The sequence below is a fragment of the Ahaetulla prasina genome, chromosome 12, assembly GCF_028640845.1.
Source record: "Ahaetulla prasina isolate Xishuangbanna chromosome 12, ASM2864084v1, whole genome shotgun sequence".
NCBI classification, from domain to species: Eukaryota; Metazoa; Chordata; class Lepidosauria; order Squamata; family Colubridae; genus Ahaetulla; species Ahaetulla prasina.
In genome coordinates, this window is record NC_080550.1 from 21,328,293 (window position 1) to 21,348,604 (window position 20,312).

General features: G+C 41.3%; 1 protein-coding gene across 1 annotated transcript in view; it reads right to left on the reverse strand.

The window, feature by feature from the left end:
- PKD1L3 (polycystin 1 like 3, transient receptor potential channel interacting) overlaps positions 1-20,312 on the reverse strand; it is an 82,066-nt gene that overhangs the window by 16,200 nt on the left and 45,554 nt on the right. Inside the window, exons 28-36 of the mRNA XM_058155438.1 lie at positions 18,104-18,250; positions 17,485-17,684; positions 15,752-15,972; positions 13,257-13,477; positions 12,053-12,271; positions 11,053-11,284; positions 8,723-8,819; positions 6,490-6,630; positions 1,401-1,586 (exon numbers count right to left, since the gene is read on the reverse strand). Of these exons, the coding sequence (XP_058011421.1) occupies positions 1,401-1,586; positions 6,490-6,630; positions 8,723-8,819; positions 11,053-11,284; positions 12,053-12,271; positions 13,257-13,477; positions 15,752-15,972; positions 17,485-17,684; positions 18,104-18,250 (1,664 nt within the window). The remainder of the gene's footprint in view (positions 1-1,400; positions 1,587-6,489; positions 6,631-8,722; positions 8,820-11,052; positions 11,285-12,052; positions 12,272-13,256; positions 13,478-15,751; positions 15,973-17,484; positions 17,685-18,103; positions 18,251-20,312) is intronic.

Here is a 20,312-nt window from a genome sequence, read left to right on the forward strand (position 1 = left end):
TCCCACCCCACTCCAGGGAAAGATTACTGCAAAATCCCCATTTCCTCCCGATCAGCAGAGACTCAGGAGGCAGAGAATAGATGGGGGCGGGGCCAGTCAGAGGTAGTATGTACCGGTTCTCCGAACTACTCAAAATTTCCGCTACCGGTTCTCCAGAACTGGACAGAACCTGCTGAAACCCACCTTTGGTTCAGTCCCTACGTACTTGCAGAACTTCAAAGTAATTTTCTCTCTTATCAGTTGCTCTAACTTAAAACCAAGGACTGAAAATATCAGTGATGGGTTTCTACCGGTTCTACCTGGTTCAGGGGAAGTGGTAGCGGTGGCGGCTTGTGGCTCCACCCACCCACCCGGATGTCATCACGGATGCTCTGTGCATGCATAGAAGCATCTGCGCATGCGCAGACATGGCACATGCGCTCACATTTGCGAACCCCACTACTGGAAAACATAGTTCATGATTTCCCCAATTGTATATGGAGATAATATGGTGTGTGTCTGTGTATCCATGTATGCGCCTGTGTGTTTTTCTGAACTCTTGCAAACTCATCAAATTTCAGAAGATGTGGGTGTTCTTGCATAAGATCATTGAAGCCCTTGGGAATGAAATCTCCAAAATCTTCTGAGATCTGTCTGATAATTTCACAAGGCTTAGGTTGTATAAACTATTAGAAACTATTGTTTCTTCTATAAACTATGTATAAACTTGTAGAAACTATTCTAGATATCCCAGGATTTAAGGCTGCTGATTTCCAGTTCAGCCAAAGCAATTTAGACAAACAGCTATTAACTGAACTCGGTTATTAGAGTTTGAATTGCATTTTGGCCATTTAAATGTATTTTGGCTCCTCCCTCCCTCCCTCCCTCCCTCCCTTCCTTCCTTCCTTTCCCCATTATTGAATGATAATGCCCGGCACTGTAGCATAAACATTGAGTTACCCTACCAACAAAAAAGAATTCAAGACACCCTTACTACTAAAGAGTCCTGCCTCCTTGTTGTATATTATGATGATGGTTAGAGAGAAAATCCATTTAAAGGGACATGAGAATAAAGGTTGGTGCAGTGGTTAAGAGACCAGGCTAGAAACTGGGTGATGGTGAGTTCTAGTCCTGCCTTAGGTATAAAAGTTGGCTGGGTGACTTTGGCCCAATCACTCTCAGCCCAATTCATTTCACAGGGTTATTGATTTGGAGAAAATAGGAGGAGGAAGGGGTGGATATGTTCGCTCCCTTGAGTTTTTTGTAAAAATAATAAAGGTAGGATATAAATGAACGAATGAACAAATAATTCAGTTATTGCAAGTTTTGTAACCCCAACCCATTCAACATATCTTCTTTGAGAGTGATACTACATTCAGTCTGGTTTGTGATAGCCGCCATAGGCCCTTATATCACCATACCTTCATACGGTCCGTACAAGTTGCCGATTAAGACGGTTCTTGTCCACTTGAAGAAGTCCTGATAACTTAAAACCTCTTCAAATCCTTCCGTGAAACTGTTCTCAATATGCTTGTTAAGATAATAGGAGTTTGGATCACGCTGTCCGTAGGCAACCAAGAGCAACATCCATAAGAATCCCAAATAGGCTGAGGAAAAAATGCCAAACATGGAAAACAAGTTATATTCCCGAGTCACAGACTGATACTGGGAGAAAAATTTCTATTATTTTTATCACAGTGCAGTTGCCTAAGGGATTCTGACCAATTTTACTTCCTAATCTTTTTTTCCTATTTTTTTATTATTTTTATTATACATTTTTCTTTGTTATAACATTTCCATTTCTGCAATGGCTGTGTGCTGTCTGTAATCAAATCTCTTTTCAGTACACATAATTTTATACACACCATAATTATAACCATTATTATCAGAATACTGACAATATAATCTTCCCTTCTAATTGCCTTATACAATTTAATTTGTAATCAACTATAATCCAGTGATAATATTGTTTATGGTATTATTGCTTTTATATATATATATATATATATATATATATATATATATATATATATATATATATATATATATATATATATATATATATATGTAGGTCTTTGGTTATTCGGGTTTTCTCCCGCGTAAAATTGGAAGTGTCTTGGCGACGTTTCGACGAAGTCTCATTCGTCATCTTCAGGCTTCAGCTTCGTGCTTCTGGGAGCAATGTGGGATTGCAGCTGTTTCTTCCTTTTTAACTGCTAGTGGGGGTTTGAACTGATTGGGTGGGAGCTTGGCTGTGCTCTGATTGGATGGGGGTTTTTTTGTGCTCTGATTGGCTGGGGGTGTGTCCTGTGTTGGTGGGGGCTTGGTTGTGCTCAGATTAGTCTGATTTGCAGGGGGATTTGAGCTGGTGAGCTGCACTGCTGTTGTTTGGCTTCGTGTTCGTGGTCGTGCTACATCTTCATAGTGGGTGTCTTTCTGCTGTATGTATGGATTGGAGGGGTTTGAAATGGCTAATGTTGCAGCTGCGGTCTGGCTTCTGGTCCTTGGTCGTGCTTCCTGATCAGTGTGGGTTTGGGTCTGCTTTCTGGGTGGATGTGTGGTGGTGACATCCTGTGTGGACCTCGTGAGTGTGGGTCTGGTGTCATTCCTCGTGTTAGGGACTCGTTTGTCAATAAGGGCAGGTTTCCAAATGGCTGGTAGGCTGGAGGTATCATCTCGTTTGTTCATGCTGTGTGGGCGTTTTTCTATCTCAATGGCTTCTCTGATTATTCTGTTGTTAAAGTGTTCGGTTTTGGCGATAGTTCTGGTCTTTTAAAGTCAATATCGTGTCCTGTGACTTTAAAGTGTTGGACCAGGAAGAAGTTGGTTCCTCTTTTGACTGAGTTCTTGTGTTCTTCAATCGTGCACTTATTCTTCTGTTGGTTTGTCCGATGTATGTGGTGGGGCAGGTGGTGCATGGGATTTCATATACTCCTTGATTTTCTAACTCAATTTTGTCTTTGGGGTTTCTTAGGATGGTGGATATTTTTTGGTTTGTGCAGAATGCTGTCTTGATGTTGTGTTTGTGGAGGATCTTGCTGATTCTGTCTGTGGTGCCTTTTATATATGGGAGGAGGGCTGTGCCATTTTCTTGTTCTCTGTCTTGGGTTTTAGTGGGGGGTTCTTTCTGGATTAGTTTGGTAATCTTATTTCTCTGGAATCCATTGGATGTTAGTACGTTTGTGAGAGTGTGTAGTTCGGTTTTTAGGTGTTGTTCGTCAGCTAAGCGTTTTGTTCTAGAGATGAGTGTCTTGGCTACGGAGTTGATCTGTGCTGGGTGGTGGTGTGAGAGTGCGTGCAGATAGCGGTTTGTGTGTGTTTTCTTCTGGTAGATGGTGTGTCCTAGGGAGCCATTGGGTTTCTTGTAGACTAAGACATCTAGGAAGGAAAGTTGGTTGTTAACTTCTGTTTCCATGGTGAACTGTATTTTGGGGTGTAGGCTATTGAGGTGTGTGAGGAAGTTGTCAAGTTTTTCTTTCCCGTGTGGCCAGATTATGAAGGTGTCGCCTACGTATCTGAGCCAGAGTTTGGGTTTGTGATCAGATTTTTCTAGTGCTTGGGTTTCAAAGTGTTCCATGTAGAGGTTGGCAATGACAGGTGTGATCCCATGGGTGCGCCTTCTATTTGTTTGTATTTTTGTCCGTTATAGATGAAGTATGTGTTGGATAGGCAGTGGTTGGTCAGATCTAGGATGTGCTTGGGGGGGTTATATTTGTTTTGGATAGCTGTCAAGGCTTCTTTGATTGGCACTTGGGTGAAGAGGGATATGACATCAAAGCTCACGAGTAGGTCGCTGGGCTGTAAGTTTTGTTTCTTTATGATATCTATGAACTGGAATGAGTTTTTTACGTGTGAGGCGATGGATTCTGCATAGGGCTGTAGTTGTTTGGCGAGAAATTTGGCTAGGTTTTGTAGAGGTGAGCCTATGGAGCTGACTATGGGTCTAATGGATTCCAGAGAAATAAGATTACCAAACTAATCCAAAAAGAACCCCCCACTAAAACCCAAGACAGAGAACAAGAAAACGGCACAGCCCTCCTCCCGTATATAAAAGGCACCACAGACAGAATCAGCAAGATCCTCCACAAACACAACATCAAGACAGCATTCTGCACAAACCAAAAAATATCCACCATCCTAAGAAACCCCAAAGACAAAATTGAGTTAGAAAATCAAGGAGTATATGAAATCCCATGCACCGCCTGCCCCACCACATACATCGGACAAACCAACAGAAGAATAAGTGCACGCATTGAAGAACACAAGAACTCATTCAAAAGAGGAACCAACTTCTTCCTGGTCCACCCCTTTAAAGTCACAGGACATGAAATTGACTCTAAAAAGACCAGAACTACCGCCAAAACCGAACACTTTAACAACAGAATAATCAGAGAAGCCATTGAGATAGAAAAACGCCCACACAGCATGAACAAACGAGATGATACCTCCCGCCTACCAGCCATTTGGAAACCTGCCCTTATTGACAAACGAGTCCCTAACACGAGGAATGACACCAGACCCACACTCACGAGGTCCACACAGGATGTCACCACCACACATCCACCCAGAAAGCAGACCCAAACCCACACTGATCAGGAAGCACGACCAAGGACCAGAAGCCAGACCGCAGCTGCAACATTAGCCATTTCAAACCCTCCAATCCATACATGCAGCAGACTGACACCCACTATGAAGATGTAGCACGACCACGAACACGAAGCCAAACAACAGCAGTGCAGCTCACCAGCTCAAATCCCCGTGCAAATCACACTAATCTGAGCACAACCAAGCCCCACCAACACAGGACACACCCCAGCCAATCAGAGCACAAAAACCCCATCCAATCAGAGCACAGCCAAGCTCCCACCCAATCAGTTCAAACCCCACTAGCAGTTAAAAGGAAGAAACAGCTGCAATCACACATTGCTCCCAGAAGCACGGGTTGAAGCCTGAAGATGACGAATGAGACTTCGTCGAAATGTCGCCAAGACACTTCTAATTTTACACGGGAAAAAACCTGAACAACCAAAGACCTACATACAAATACCCGTGAAAACCTCAGAAAACATATATATATATATATATATATATATATATATATATATGCTTTTATTTTATTATCCTTAATTATAAATTACTAACTTCTGCTTCTGTTTTCTAACCATTTATAAAATAGTCCCAAATTAAATAATACTCCATTTCATCTTTATCCTTAATTTTCATCGTTGACCTGTCCATTTCGGCACAGTCTAATATTTTCTTTATTACATTTTCATCTAAGGTATATTTTCATTTTTTCCAATTTTGTGCGTATATAATTCTCGCTGCCGTTATCACATGTAATATTAAATATGTAATTCTTTTATTATATTTTCCTGGTAATATACCTATTACTTCCTAATTTACTTCCTAATATTTTATGCACCCTCCCACATTCCAAACACTTGGTCAACCAGATGTCAAAGATAGTTCAGGAGATGGCCAGATTGAACCCGAGGGAGGAGTCAAGCATGTCATTAGTTTGGAGTCCCTTCACGCTCACAAAAGATCTCAGTCCAACCCTCTTTGAATTCCTTTGACTCTTATCTACCATCAAATTGACTTGACTGTCAGTAGTTCTGATTCTTGTAGAGAGCTAGCATGGATTAACCTTGTATTCATTTGAATAACCTTGGTTCCTGATTTCTTAACATAACATAACATAACATCAGAGTTGGAAGGGACCTTGGAGGCCTTCTAGTCCAACCCCCTGCCCAGGCAGGAAACCCTACACCATCTCAGTCAGATGGTTATCCAACATTTTCTTAAAAATTTCCAGTGTTGGAGCATTCACAACTTCTGAAGGCAAGTCGTTCCACTTATTAATTGTTCTAACTGTCAGGAAATTTCTCCTTAGTTCTAAGTTGCTTCTTTCTTTGATCAGTTTCCACCCATTGCTTCTTGTTCTACCCTCAGGTGCTTTGGTGAACAGTCTGACTCCCTCTTCTTTGTGGCAGCCCCTAAGATATTGGAACACAGCTATCATGTCTCCCCTAGTCCTTCTTTTTGTTAAACTAGACATACCCAGTTCCTGCAACCGTTCTTCATATGTTTTATCCTCCAGTCCCCTAATCATCTTTGTTGCTCTTCTCTGCACTCTTTCTAGAGTCTCAACATCTTTTTTACATCGTGGCGACCAAAACTGGATGCAATATTCCAAGTGTGGCCTTACCAAGGCATTATAAAGTGGCACTAACACTTCACGTGATCTTGATTCTATCCCTCTGTTTATGCAGCCCAGAACTGTGTTGGCTTTTTTAACAGCTGCTGCACACTGCTGGCTCATATCTTGTGCCTGACAGTTAGAGAGCAAAAAGAATCACAGCTCCTGGTGGGAATTTTCAAAATAAACGGGAAATTAAGCGGATGGCATACAAGAAGCCAAAGGCTTGCTAGCCTTACAAAGTCAAGCTTTAATCTGAAGCTTCCTTTCCTCCACCAGTTTTTTCAGAATACAGGCATAAAACATACCCAATATTTCCCGAATTAGGGCAAAGGCTTTCTGCTCCTTGATGTGGTCCATCTTCATTTTCTCAATGTCAGTAGCGGGAGGAGGTTGGTAGATGTTATTTCCACTATCTCTGCGCGCCCCGAAGATAGGAGTTGGATCACCTGCCCCACAAAACAACCGAACAGACTATTAACTGTTATAAAATGTACTAGTTGGAACTATGGAGTTTATTTTAAAAAGCCCTATATAAAAATAGCATCATAGGATTCTTTAAGGGCAAACTTTGCAATTTCACTTAATAGTATTGAATAGAATGGAATTTTGGAATAGAACTGGAAGGGACCTTGGAGGTCTTTTAGTCCAGCCCCCTCCCCAAGCAGGAGAGCCTATATTATTTCAGAGAAGTGGCTATCCAGTCTCTTCTTAAAAATCTCCAGTGATGGAACACCCCCAATTTCTGAAGGGAATTTGTTCCACTGGTTAATTTTTCTCACTGTTAGGAAATTTCTCCTTAATTCCAGGTTGTTTCTTTCCTTGGTTACTTCCAATCCATTGTTTCTTGTCTTGCCCTCTGATGCTTTGGAAAATAAGTTGACCCCCCTCTTCTTTGTGGCATATCAAAACTTACCAAAAAGTATATCAAAACTATACATGTATAGATAAATACAGACTAAATTCATTTCAATTACTAAACAGAATGGAACTATTTCCCTGTAAATATGTAGATTATTCGTAAATATACAGTACATACAATGGAATAATTTCTACTTAACGCAGCAGGGTTTATTTTCAAAATCTTATACAAGATATTCTTTTGAACTAATACATTATTGACCTGGATATCTAATATTTGAAACAATATTAATCACTGGTTTTAATTCTTCTCCTTGACTGCCTAATTGTTTGAAGCCAAGTCCTCCCTTTGATGCCCTTATTTGATGCTAAATTCTGCTTGCATGCAACTTGTTTTATGCTCTTTTGAAAAGGAAAGCAGCATTAAAATACACATTCATAAGAGAGTTCAAAGCTGAACAGAAAAGCTCAACGTTTAGATACGCAGAATAACGAGACTTACCTAACATTCAGATTACAGGCCAAAAAAAGCAAGAGAGAAGAAAGATAGCTAGATAGAAAAATAGATACCAAGCAAAACAAGTGATCCTGCGCTCATCATAGCTAGCAAAGGGATAAGAAGAGAGAAAATGTTCAACTTAAGAGGAGATAAAAATAGATAATCAGGAAGAAAAGAAGCCTAAATGGTGCAGTACTTGCTCTTCAAAGACACTAGGAGAACTGGCAGATGTCCAAGATGGTTGTAAATGTACTCATTTTCTAATAAAACCAAAGTTGTTGTTGTTGTTTTTTAAAACCCGGCTTCTCCTGGAAAAAGAGACTTTCCAGAATCATATTTTTAGGATGTGCTCACCCAAGGAATAATCTTAGTCTTAGAATAATTGTTGTGGTACTAAGGTTGGAAGAGATCTTTGGTAAGTTTTCATCTGGCTGCGAACTGATTTAATTACATCTTTTTGATCCACTGTTCAAACTCAATTATGGAAGTTTGCGCTAATCCCAAAATATGGACATGAGGGAAACTCCGCACAAAGACGTGTTTCTTCATACATTTAATGTGCGATTATTCATTCTGGTAAGAAATGGTTGAAAACTGCACAGCTACAAAAATCCCAAGTATTTGGATACTCCAAAGTATTTCCAAAGTATTTGGAGAACCGTACACGAGCATTTGTAACATTTCTGTGCTGCTTTTTTAAAAAAATCTGTTTCCATTGTTCAGTGTGACAGCTCAAATCAGTAACTGGAATAATGAAAAAATGAAGGAATCAAAATTGACAAATTTAGAAAAATGAGACGATAGAAGCTAAAACTTACAGAATCGTCCCTTCTATCCAGCTGCTTACCACTACTGGAAAAAAAATGGGACAAAACTCACTTAACAACTGTCTCACTTAATAGCAGAAATTTTGGGTTCAGTTGTGGTTGTAAACCAAGGATTACCTTTGCTAACCTAGAATTTCCAGCATACCTCATCAGGGCTCAGCTCAACCTAGAAAGACACAGATACTCTGCTCCAGGTCTCAATGAATTAAATAGATCAGCGGTCTCCAACCTTAGCAACTTTAAGACTTGTGGACTTCAACTCCCAGAATCCCTCAGCCAGCAAAGAGGGATTCTGGGAGTTGAAGTCCACAAGTCTTAAAGTTGCCAAGGTTGGAGACCCCTGAAATAAATTACCTGTGACCGACAAAGGACCATCAATAGATGTGTTCTCCTCATCTTCCTGTTCCACCTTTTTCAGAACCAGAGCAAAGAAAGCAGCAAACCCAAGAACCTAGAAAAAAAAAAACAATACATGCACAACTTTGACTGATATGTTTGGGCCTGTTTTGACCTAGACTTCCTGAGAAAGCATAAATCACAATTTTAGTCCCAAAAACCCTCTTTTATTGAGACAGCTATGAATTACGGTCATTCACAGCCTGTAATGATTCACAGACAGTCTGTGAAGATTTCAACCAATGTCTGCTCAAGTTGACACAGTCTTTCAGGGTAATGTTTTGGGTTTTTTTTATTTGAATTTATATCCCGCCCTTCTCCGAAGACTCAGGGCAGCTTACATTGTGTTAAGCAATAGCCTTCATCCATTTGTATATTATATACAAAGTCAACTTTTATTGCCCCCAACAATCTGGCTCCTCATTTTACCTACCTTATAAAGGATGGAAGGCTGAGTCAACCTTGGGCCTGGTGGGACTTGAACTTGCAGTAATTGCAAGCAGCTGTGTTAATAACAGATTGCATTAGTCTGTAGAGCCACCAGAGATCCTCTGTGTTGATAAGCACCCACCTTTATCTCCTTTGGAACTCTGCCGGAGACCTAACTGTCCATTAGTTTTGCAAGGCCAAATGGAGCACAGAGTCAAATGGACTTCTCAGAGCTTGAATTGACTATATGAACGAATTGTTTCCTGCAAAGGCTCACATCCATTTGCTCCTCTTTTATGTCTTATGGGAGGGGCCAATCAACTTGAAGCCTTACTCCCGAGTTGCCCTTTTTTTTCTTAGTTGTTCTTGCCTTCTGGCAGCTCTGCGCGTGCGTACACTGGGAACAGGCTCACACTGTTCTTCTGCCTTGCTGATGTCAGATTCCAAAGGTTCTGGAGGCAGCACATAACTACCAGATGGCCCTGGCCCCCTCTCTGCCTCTGACGCAGAGCCCTCATCAGAGCCTTCCCCAGACTCCAGGACTGGCCCACGTTCCTTCCCAACCTCCTCACTGTCCGAATCTGCTGCCAGCTCTGCTGGCCAATGGCGGGCCACAACAGGGCCCGCCATTGATATCCTTCATCCCTTTTGATATCCTTCATCCCTTTTGAAAATTAATAATAAAAAAAAGCAAACATCCGTTTTGTTTTCCAAGTGAAAACAGAAGGTTAGTGTACTGTAGTTACTGAATTAACCCACTTTTCTTGTTTTGTCCAATACACTGAGCAATACATTAATCCAATTGGCAGGACGTGCAGAATGTACTAAATCACAAAAAAAAAACTGTTATCAAGGTTCAAACTAAGTTTGGCATGTTATAGAAATGCATGTGCTACATCTTTGTTACATGTGGTCAAGGATGATGCCTGAAGACCACCATAGAGTGCAACCACGTGTCCCTATTGCAATTTTTTTCTCATATTGCACAGCCTCTGGCTGCAGTTGTGCATTGGGGTGCTGTGAATTATTAAAAAAAGTTTTAGGTTCTGTCTTCCATAGAGAAATATAAAGTGTTTGGCCTACACAGCCAGTCGAAACACACCTTCTTGCACATTTCTCCTGTGCTTGTCAGCATTTTTTTCCCCAAAGCGTCTTAATTTCAGAGCACATCTTTGGAAGTCTAGCAAGATTAGGGAAAGCTTAGTGGCAATGAAGTATTTTGAAGGGAACTGTCAGGGTTCCAGGTAACATACCCATAGCAAACAAAACTCTGAGGCACATAGATTTTTTTTTTAGACATAGCAATTTAAAGTTAAGGAAGTTTTAAATTTAGCTGCTTTTATCTAAAATATAAATAAAATAAAATAAAATAATAAAATAAAATATTTGTGCAGCTTTCTGAGATTTGGTATGTTTCTGTACTATTTCACTCTAACTACACAAACACACAAAATCTCACAAAGCTGTATGTGGCATTTTGTGTGGAAAAAGTGTGAAAGTTGGTTTTTAGCTTTTTGTGGCTGTGTGAGTTTCCTGCTTGTTGCAGGGGCCATTTTGGGTGAAGTGCAGCTGCTTTTACATTGTGTGTGATTCAGTTGTGTTGTGTTGTGTTGTGTTGTGTGTGTGTAAAGTGTGAAAGTTGGTTTTTGGTACCTCTTATTGTTTTGTGTACTTTGTTTATTATTTTTATTTATTATTATTGGCCACGCCCACTCAGTCACCTGACCACGAAGCCACGCCTACCAATTAAGCCACGCCCACAGAACCGGTAGGGAAAATTCTTAGATTTCACCCCTGATTGGAGCCATGTCATATTTCACAGAGGAGACATAAGTTGTCCATAAGTTAAATAAAGATACCTTTAATGGTTGAGTGATGAAGAGGCTCTCAAAGAAAGAGATAGCCATGGAAATCAGCCACTTGATGGAGTTATCCTTGCCATAATGCAGTCCATACAGCATGGTGAAGAAACCAGAGACTCCACTAGTCAGGACCACCAAGAACCAGCCGACAAACACGAACCACCAAGGTAAACCTTTAGGTGTCAATTCTTTCTTGTTATCTCCAGGAAGGCTTGGAGCTGGCGAGTTCCTAGAGTAATAAAGAAATGGGTAGCACCAGGGCTGGACACCGTTTGCAAGCAATCAATTCCACATGGTGGGAAAAAAATAGAGAAGGAAGAAAATACAGAGAAGGAGCTGAGCCAGAGGCCAAAGGAAGACCAAAGAGAAGATTATTGTATAATGAAAACTTCAGCCATTCCTCTCTATTGTTCTTATGGATGAGTCTGATGTGAAGCAACTTTCTATGGTACTTAAAGGACCAGTTATTGATTTTATTGAGCCACAGTGGCGCAGTGGTTAGAGTGCAGTACTGCAGGCTACTACTACCAGCTGCCAGCCATTTGGCAGTTCGAATCTCACCAGGATCCAGGTTGACTCAGCCTTCCATCCTTCTGAGGTGGGTAAAATGAGGACCCAAATTGTTGGGAGCAAGAGGCTGACTCTGTAAACCGCTTAGAGAGGACTGGAAAGCACTGTGAAGCAATATATAAGTCTAAGTGCTATTATTATTTATTAGATGTGTATTCCACATTTTCTTTAGGTTGTCAAGGATTATTATTTTTTTACATTTGTCCAGAAACAACTCTGGAAGTAGGCTGAACTAAGAAGAGGCAACTGGCTCAAAGTCCCCCAGGAACTTTCCATGTCTGTTGGGAAGCATCAGAAGCTGGGTCTCCCTGTTCTTCATCCAGCATCTCCACTTCTAAAACCACACTGGCTCTTTTATATGATTTCCTATGAAACAGGTGTAGTGCTAAAATTCTGGATGTTCTGGATGGAAGTGCCCTGTTTTTACCTTTCGCTGTCAGGCATTGCAGAGCAGAGCTGACTTTCCAAAAAGCGTTTCATGTGCTGGACCTGTCGAACTGCCTGGGTGTAGCTTTGCGGGTCCTGGAAGCGATGAGGCCCCAGCAGCTCCAGTTCAAGCTCCACGTGCTGCAGCTGAGCATGGAGGCAACGCTTGTAATCCCGATGCTTCAGCCTTTCCCCCATCCCTCTCTCTGGGGTTGGGGTCCTTCTCTTTTCTGAGGGAGGGGAGGAAAGAGGCGGGGGGAGGAAGGAAGATGAAAGGAGGAAGGAAGGAAGGAAGGAAGGAAGGAGATAATGTAGATATATATGTCAGAGGAGGGAACAGGAGAGAAAGGAAGGAAGAAATAATGTAGATATATATGTCAGACGAGGGAAGGAGCGGAGAGGAGAGGAGGGAGGGAAGGAAGGAAGGAAGGAAGGAAGGAAGGAAGGAAATAATGTAGATATATATGTCAGACGAGGGAAGGAAGGAAGGAAGGAAGGAAAGGAAGGAAGGAAATAATGTAGATATATATGTCAGACGAGGAAAGGAAGGAAGGAAGGAAGGAAGGAAATAATGTAGATATATATGCCAGATGAGAGAAGGACAAAAGAGGAGGATAGAAGAGAAAAGAAGAGAAGAGAAGGAAGGAAGGAAGGAAGGAAGGAAGGAAGGAAGGAAGGAAGGAAGGAAGGAAGGAAGGAAGGAAGGAAATAATGTAGATATATATGTCAGAGGAGGGAAGGAGAGGAGAGGAGAGGAGAGGAGAGGAGAGAGAAAGGAAGATATATATGTCAGACGAGGGCAGGAGGGCAAAGGTGAGGCAGGTAAGCAGGCAGGCAGGAAGGAAGGAAAGAAAGAAGGAAATGTAGATATATATGTCAGATGAGGGAGGGAGTAAAGGAAGGAAGAAAGGAAGTTATTTGAGAATTATAAAAAAACGTATCACTGTTCTGAAATTCTATATAAAATGTGCTCAGGGAAAAACCTAATTTTGTGTCCAATACATGTAATATGGTCCAAAAGTCCCAGTTCATTGAGAGAGAGGAGATAGTGCTAAATGTCATTTTACACACACCTGCCTGTGAGACAAGTGGGAAGAATAACCAGCTTAATTATCACGACAGAAGGAGATTTTAATTGGCTAATTAAGATTCAGTTTTGACAGGTCACCATTTCCTTCACTTACGGGAATTCTACCACGTATGACTTACCTTCTAGATCCACCAGCCCGAGGCTAATGATAATTGGGTCATCTTTCTTTTTGCTCTCATCGTAAAATTCCTCCCCCACCCTGTTCTGCTGACAGATAATGTCCTCCACCAAGGCCAGCAGCTTGTTGATATCAGTCGATTTACTGAAATCTGGATCCGAGGAAGGTAAAGGGGCCTTTAGGGTTTTGAACAGGGAATTGGCAATCCGCCTAATATCCTGGATAAAATTGTTAAAAGAATGGTAGTAAAAAAATAAAATAAAGAGTTTGGTCAGGATCATGGGGATGATGTATTCCTTCCACACAGATAGCAAACCACACTTAATTGTTTTCTTCTAAAGCAACATTAGATCATTTATTCTGGATGAGAGCTTTGATCCTTCGGTGTTTGTGTTGGGAGGACTTCCTCCAGGAATTGAATGCAGACAGGACAAAAATTCCAAAACTCCCCAAAATTTAATTCCCGAGGAAAAAAGAAATCTTAACTTTTTCCTAAAATTATTCAGGGCCTTTTTAAAAAATCAAGCTTTCAATAGAATAGAATAGAATAGAATGGAATGGAATGGAATGGAATGGAATGGAATGGAACAGAATAGAACAGAATAGAATAGAATGTAGAGTAGAGTAGAGTAGAGTAGAGTAGAGTAGAGTAGAGTAGAGTAGAGTAGAGTAGAGTAGAGTAGAGTAGAGTAGAATAGAATAGAATAGAATGTAGAGTAGAGTAGAGTAGAGTAGAGTAGAGTAGAGTAGAGTAGAGTAGAGTAGAATAGAATAGAATAGAATAGAATAGAATAGAATAGAATAGAATAGAATAGAATTTTTTATTGGCCAAGTGCGATTGGACACACAAGGAATTTGTCTTGGTGCATACGCTCTCAGTGTACATTAAAAGACAAGATATGGGCAATCTTTCTAAAACTACAGTTTTCCTAACTTTTGAGGGCCAAAGGAGACCATCACATTTTGGTGGGAATGGAAATGAAGATCAAGGAGTGACACACGACAGGAGAAGACAAGAAGACAAGGTCCTTGGTGCTCTCTGAACTTAGTTGTTTCTTTTTCTTTCTTTCTTTTTTTTTTTGCGGACGTTGTATTACTCAACTAGGTAATATCACTGATAATGTTACCTAGTTTGAATAATGAAACATCGGCAGGAAAACAACCAAGCTCAAAGAGCACCGAAAATCCTTCATTTCAACCCTGAGCTACAAATATTCTCCTCTGTTGTATAAAGAGAAATGGGCAGCATCTCCATCCCAGACTGTCTAATCTGATCTAAGCAAGACTTAATTCTCATGAAAATAGTGTAGGACCTTTTCTTGTTTTTCTTTCTTTTTTTATTAATGTGTTAGATGTATAGCCCAGTTTCCCCCCCCCCCCCCCGAAGCTCAAGAGACTATATATAGTGCTCTTTCTTGCAGTTTTTCTCCCTAAAATTCCAAAGGGTGGGTTGGGCTGAAAGACACCAGCCCAAAGTCACCTAAGAACGTCTATAGACGAGGTGGATTTGAACCTGGGTCTCAAATTCCACTTTCCTCCAATGGAAAGAAATCCAAGTTGAAAAATGCAGAGAAAGAGCTGAGACTCTGCCACTTAGAAATCGTGTCACTGGGCAAGATAGGCAACAGGGGCATAGGATGCTCCCTCCTAAATTAGACTATCTGAGTTATGGAATCTCTGAGTCCTCGACGGGTTGAGTGCCCATTGAGTTCAGCGCTGTCTGCTCTGACTGGCAGAGATCTCCAGACAGAAGTCTTGCTCTTCCATAGCACTGCCCTACTTTTTGAGAAGACTATAAGACAGCTGTCTAAGTTCTAATCAAGTCATATGGGCATTCAGCTTCTTGTTTTATTTGATTAAGTTACTACCATATTTGAACAGCCAACAATAGGGAAAGATACTTGTGGGATGGATGCAGTGGGGAAATTCAAATTTTTTTACTACCAGTTCTGTGGGCATGGCTTGGTGCGCATGGTGTGGCTTGCTGGGCATGGCAGGGGAAGGATACTGCAAAATCTCCATTCCCTCCCCACTCCTGGGGGAAGGATACTGCAAAATCGCCATTCCCTCCCCACTCTTGGGGGAAGGATATTGCAAAATCTCCATTCCCACCCCACTCCAGGGGAAGGATACTGCAAAACCCCATTCCTTCCCCATGCCTGGGGGAAGGATATTGCAAAATCTCCATTCCCACCCCACTCTGGGGCCAGCCAGAGGTGGCATTTGCCGGTTCTCTGAACTACTCAAAATTTCCGCTTTCCGGTTCTCCAGAACCTGTCAGAACCTGCTGGATTTCACCCCTGGATGGATGCCTTCCTAGGGTTTGAGTACTTAGGCGGACCTGAACATCATTTTCTGTTTTGCCATAGAAAGCAATATGTCTTAGGCTGTTCTTACGCATCATTTGCTACTTGAGCTTCCTGTCTAAGGTGGGATCTCTTGCATGAGTCAACCAACTGTCTCACTCGCCATAAATAATTCCAATCACTTGCCTTGATCACAGCCTCAGCAGTGAGGGACACATTTGGGGGAGCTTGTTGGGGAAGAGAAGGCAAGTCAGGGGATACACGCCCACTTTTTCCTGGTTTCAGTTCTTTCCTAATCTGAGAACGGATATTCCTGAAGATCTGGACGATGAGCAAGTTGATGGGGAACATCAGGATGGAACTTTCAAAACCAATCATTACTTCTTGCCATGTGAACTCTATCTTGCCTGGGAAGAGCAAGCGAAAAAGAAGAGTCATGTGCTTGACTGGTTTTGACTTAATCTATTTTTGTAAAGCCAGTTTTAATGAATTGGAAGCCACGGGTTTTTAGCATAATGTGTGAATCCTAATAAGGCTTTAATAATGCCAATGAGACGCCATCTTAACCCCATTCAAGTGCACCAGATAATATTGACATTAACGGAGCATTTGACTATGCTACACAGGAGACGTATCAGTGGTGGGTTGCTACCCGTTCACCCCATTTCGGGCGAACTGGTCGCAGTGGCGGTGGGAAGCTTTGCCCATCTGCCCAGATGTCATCAAATACTCTCTGCCCATGCAATAGAACCAGTAGCAAAGGTAAGTGAAACCCACCCCTGAGTCATATGAGTTATAATCAACACAAGTAGATGGTTGAAGGAAAACTAAAGTATTATTCCAACAGATGTGTGTGGCTTTGAGTCTTTAAACGAGGATTCTACTGACAAATGTTTGAGGTTAACAGAAGTTCTTTTGAAGGTGAATGAGATACTTAGCTATGCTAGGACTCCAGTTACCTTGACCTTTGACTGTAATGCTTGATAATTGGGGAACTGTAGTCCAATCTATCTGAAAGGTACAAGATTTGGGATGAATGCTCCCAACCCATCTCCCCCTACTCTTCTCTCTCTCTGCCTTTTTCCCCCCAATAATCATTGGGAACGTCCATCTCACCATCTTCCCTAACTGTCATTCCTTGTTCTCTTCTATTCCTCCTTTTCTTTTGCTTTTCATATGCCAGATTCCATGTCTCCTCTTGGTCATCTCCAAATACAAACCATAAAGAGGATTCAGTACAATATTCATATTGTATATGAATATTATATATTATATATAATATTATAATATTATATAATATATATAATTATATATATAATTATATAATATTATATAATATATATAATATATACAATATATATAATATATTATATTATATAATATATATAATATATATAATATATACAATATGCATATTCTTTACTTATATATATATATATTTTCTTCATGATATGTTTTTTTTTACTTATGACAATGTTTGTGTATACTGTTGTGACAAAATGAAATAAAAAAAATATTTCACCTACAAATGACAGACTCCATAGCTCTTACTCTAAGCTCTTACTCTAACACAGTGATGGCAAACCTTTTTGCCATCATGTGCCAAAAGCGGGGGGGGGGGAGCGTGAGGCCACACCCATAAAGCACTGCCCCCTGCCCCCTAGAAAGCCTCGAGCCTGGGGAGAGCGAAAAATGGGCCTTTATAACAGTCATTTAGCATACTGTAGGTCAGTACGGTTTTTGGTAAGGGGAGGAATCAAGAAAATGTTTTCAAAGTGCCACCAACTTCAAAGCAAGAAGAAGCATCAGATCTAGAATTTATTCTCCGTGCCTAGATTTCATATTCAGATAGTCCTCTTAACTCCTTTTAGTTATCCTTCCTACTGTACTCTAAAGGAGAAAAGCCACGATGTTATTACCTAAATCCATTTTTTGGTCTGCTGGATCCTTGGGTACCCCCCAAAACATGATGCTGGTCAACATGGTGCACAGAAGAAGCGAGAAGCAACAGGACACTCTCTGGGCTCGTGTAAAAGAGCTGCGTGGACAACGGTTGAAAATGGAGTACCAGATATGGCTGTCACGAAAACCTTTGGAGGTCTTCATGAAAAAGAGATTGCTGAAAAGAAGAGGAAGAGATCAGATGAAACTATGAGGAACTAAAGCAAAGACTGTTGGTTTTTGTTCACCAATTAATTACCTCTAGAGCAGATGTCTCCAGCCTTGGCAACTTTAAGAATTGTGGACTTCAACTCCCAGAATGCTCACCAATTAATTACCTCTAGAGCAGGGATCTCCAACCTTGGCAACTTTAAGAATTGTGGACTTCTGGCTGAGGAATTCTGGGAGTTGAAGTCCACAATTCTTAAAGTTGCCAAGATTGGAGACCCCTGCTCTAAAGCCAGTTTTTTTTTAAAAAAAAATATATGAGTAGAATTCTGGAAACTTGACCAAACTTTTCATTTTTTTGAGCCTTTATTGGGAGGAAAAAATATACCATATGTTAGGCGTTCTACTTTTCAAAACAAAAATACACACCTGAACTGCTTCATGTCTTGTTCAGTGGCCACAGGGAAGACTTTATCTAGGACACAATCTCCAACGTCAATGGCCAGCCAAGAGTTACAAAGAAAATACCACTTCTGATCAGTGGCCACATCATGGACGAGAACACGATTCACATACCTGCGAATGAAAAATATAAAAGAAAGGAAATGGTAAGGTTCATGCATTATATTAAGTAACAGCATAGTTCGGTGATGGCGAAAAGCACCGAGTGCTGAAAAGGTTGCGCGGAAACATCGCATGCGCGTGCTCATCAGGGCTGCATTCCGGATAAGCTGAACTTCTGGGTTCTAGCACGCATGCACGCCTGACGATCAGCTGTCTGACATGCATGTGCAGGCCGGTTTTTAGCACTGGTGCGTACAAGGACAGCTAATCATCGTGTATGCATGCAAGCCAGAAATCTGGAAGACAGGCAAGGCCACATGTGCTGGGCGACATGGCTTTGTGTGCCACTTTGGGCACATGTGCCATAGGTTCGCCATCATGGGCATAGTTAGATAACAGTTGGTCAGCAAGGCAAAGTAATCTGGTTCCCACACCACACAACACAAAAGAGCCAGTTTGGTCTACTAGTTAAGGCATCAGACTATTTATTTATTTATTTATTTATTTATTTATTTATTTATTCGAATTTTTATACCGCCCTATCTCCCGAAGGACTCAGGGCGGTGTACAGCCAAATAAAACATAAAAATAATACAAGTAAAAACAACAATTAAAAAACTGATTAATTAGGACGAAATTAAAATATCACTAAAATAGTATAAAACCCCATTAAAACTAAATTTAAAACTAAAAACCCTAGGCTAGCCCTGCGCAAATAAATAGATGTGTCTTAAGCTCACAGCGGAAGGTTCGGAGGTCGGGAAGTTGGCGCAGCCCTGGGGGAAGCTTGTTCCAGAGGGTGGGAGCCCCCACAGAGAAAGCCCTTCCTCTGGGTGTCGCCAGTCGGCACTGCCTGGCGGACGGCACCCTAAGGAGTCCCTCTCTGTGAGAGCGTACGGGTCGGTGGGAGGCAATCGGTGGCAGTAGGCAGTCCCGTAAATACTAGACTAGAAACTGGATGACAGTGAGTTCTAGTACCACCTTAGTCATAGAATAGGTAGGCTGATACGGTAGAATGTGTGAACCTAGCTTACAAATCTGGGACATTTTTATTTACCCAATCCCCAATAAAATCACTTGAAGCTGTCTGGCAGTGTTATTCTTGATGGAGTAGATTGGCAACTGGCCAACATGTTCCAGCTGCAAGTTATTTTTAGACTCACTTAGTAGAAATCAGTCATATTTCAGGTCTCACACTAAGGACACTCTTGACAGCAAACTACATTAATTTTTCAACTGGGCGCCTTTCAGAAATCATGTTCTACCACTCAAGGAGTTAACCAATCGATAAAAGTTAATCTAATAAGGCTAGAATTGTAACCCAACATATTTGAGGGCTCCTTTAAATTGGAGTTAATGAAATTAAAATAGAAGGAACCCCTTCTGTTAAAATTAAAATAGAAGATCCCTTCCTTGAACCTTCAGGAAAGAGAACAATTTTATTTCTTTATTCATATCTTTATTTGTTAAATTGGTATGGCTGCCCAGTTCAATCAGTGACTACGAGTTACTTCAATGCAAAACCATGCAAAAAAATTAACCAGAAATGTAAATGCAAACAATAAAGGAGTATTTCAGAAGATGTCCTCTTTGCAAAAGGAGGATAAAAGGACATCTCTAGTTCTGTTCTGTGGTGGTCCATCAGCGGCCAGCGGATCTGGCAGTAGATTCGGACAGTGAGAAGGTTGGGGAGAAACATGGGCCAGTCCTGGAGTCTGGGGAAGGCTCTGATGACGGCTCTATGTCGGAGGCAGAGAGAGGGCCAGGGCCATATGGCAGTTATTAGCTGCCTTTGGAGTCAGACATCAGTGAGGCAGACAAACAACTGGAGCCTGTTTCCAGTGTACAGAGTTGCCTGACGAAGGGAACTGCTAAAGAACAAGGGTCGACTTGGGAGTAAGGCCACAGGTGGACGATGAATGGCCCCTCCCAGAGGGAATAAAGGGGAGTGGAGTTTGCAGGAGACAATTAGTTCACTACTGCATTCTTGCCAAGTATTGTGGCTGAAAGATATCAGCCTGGCCACTCGCCAAGCCTGATAAAGGTCGGTAATTGTGAACTATCTTGTGGGAGA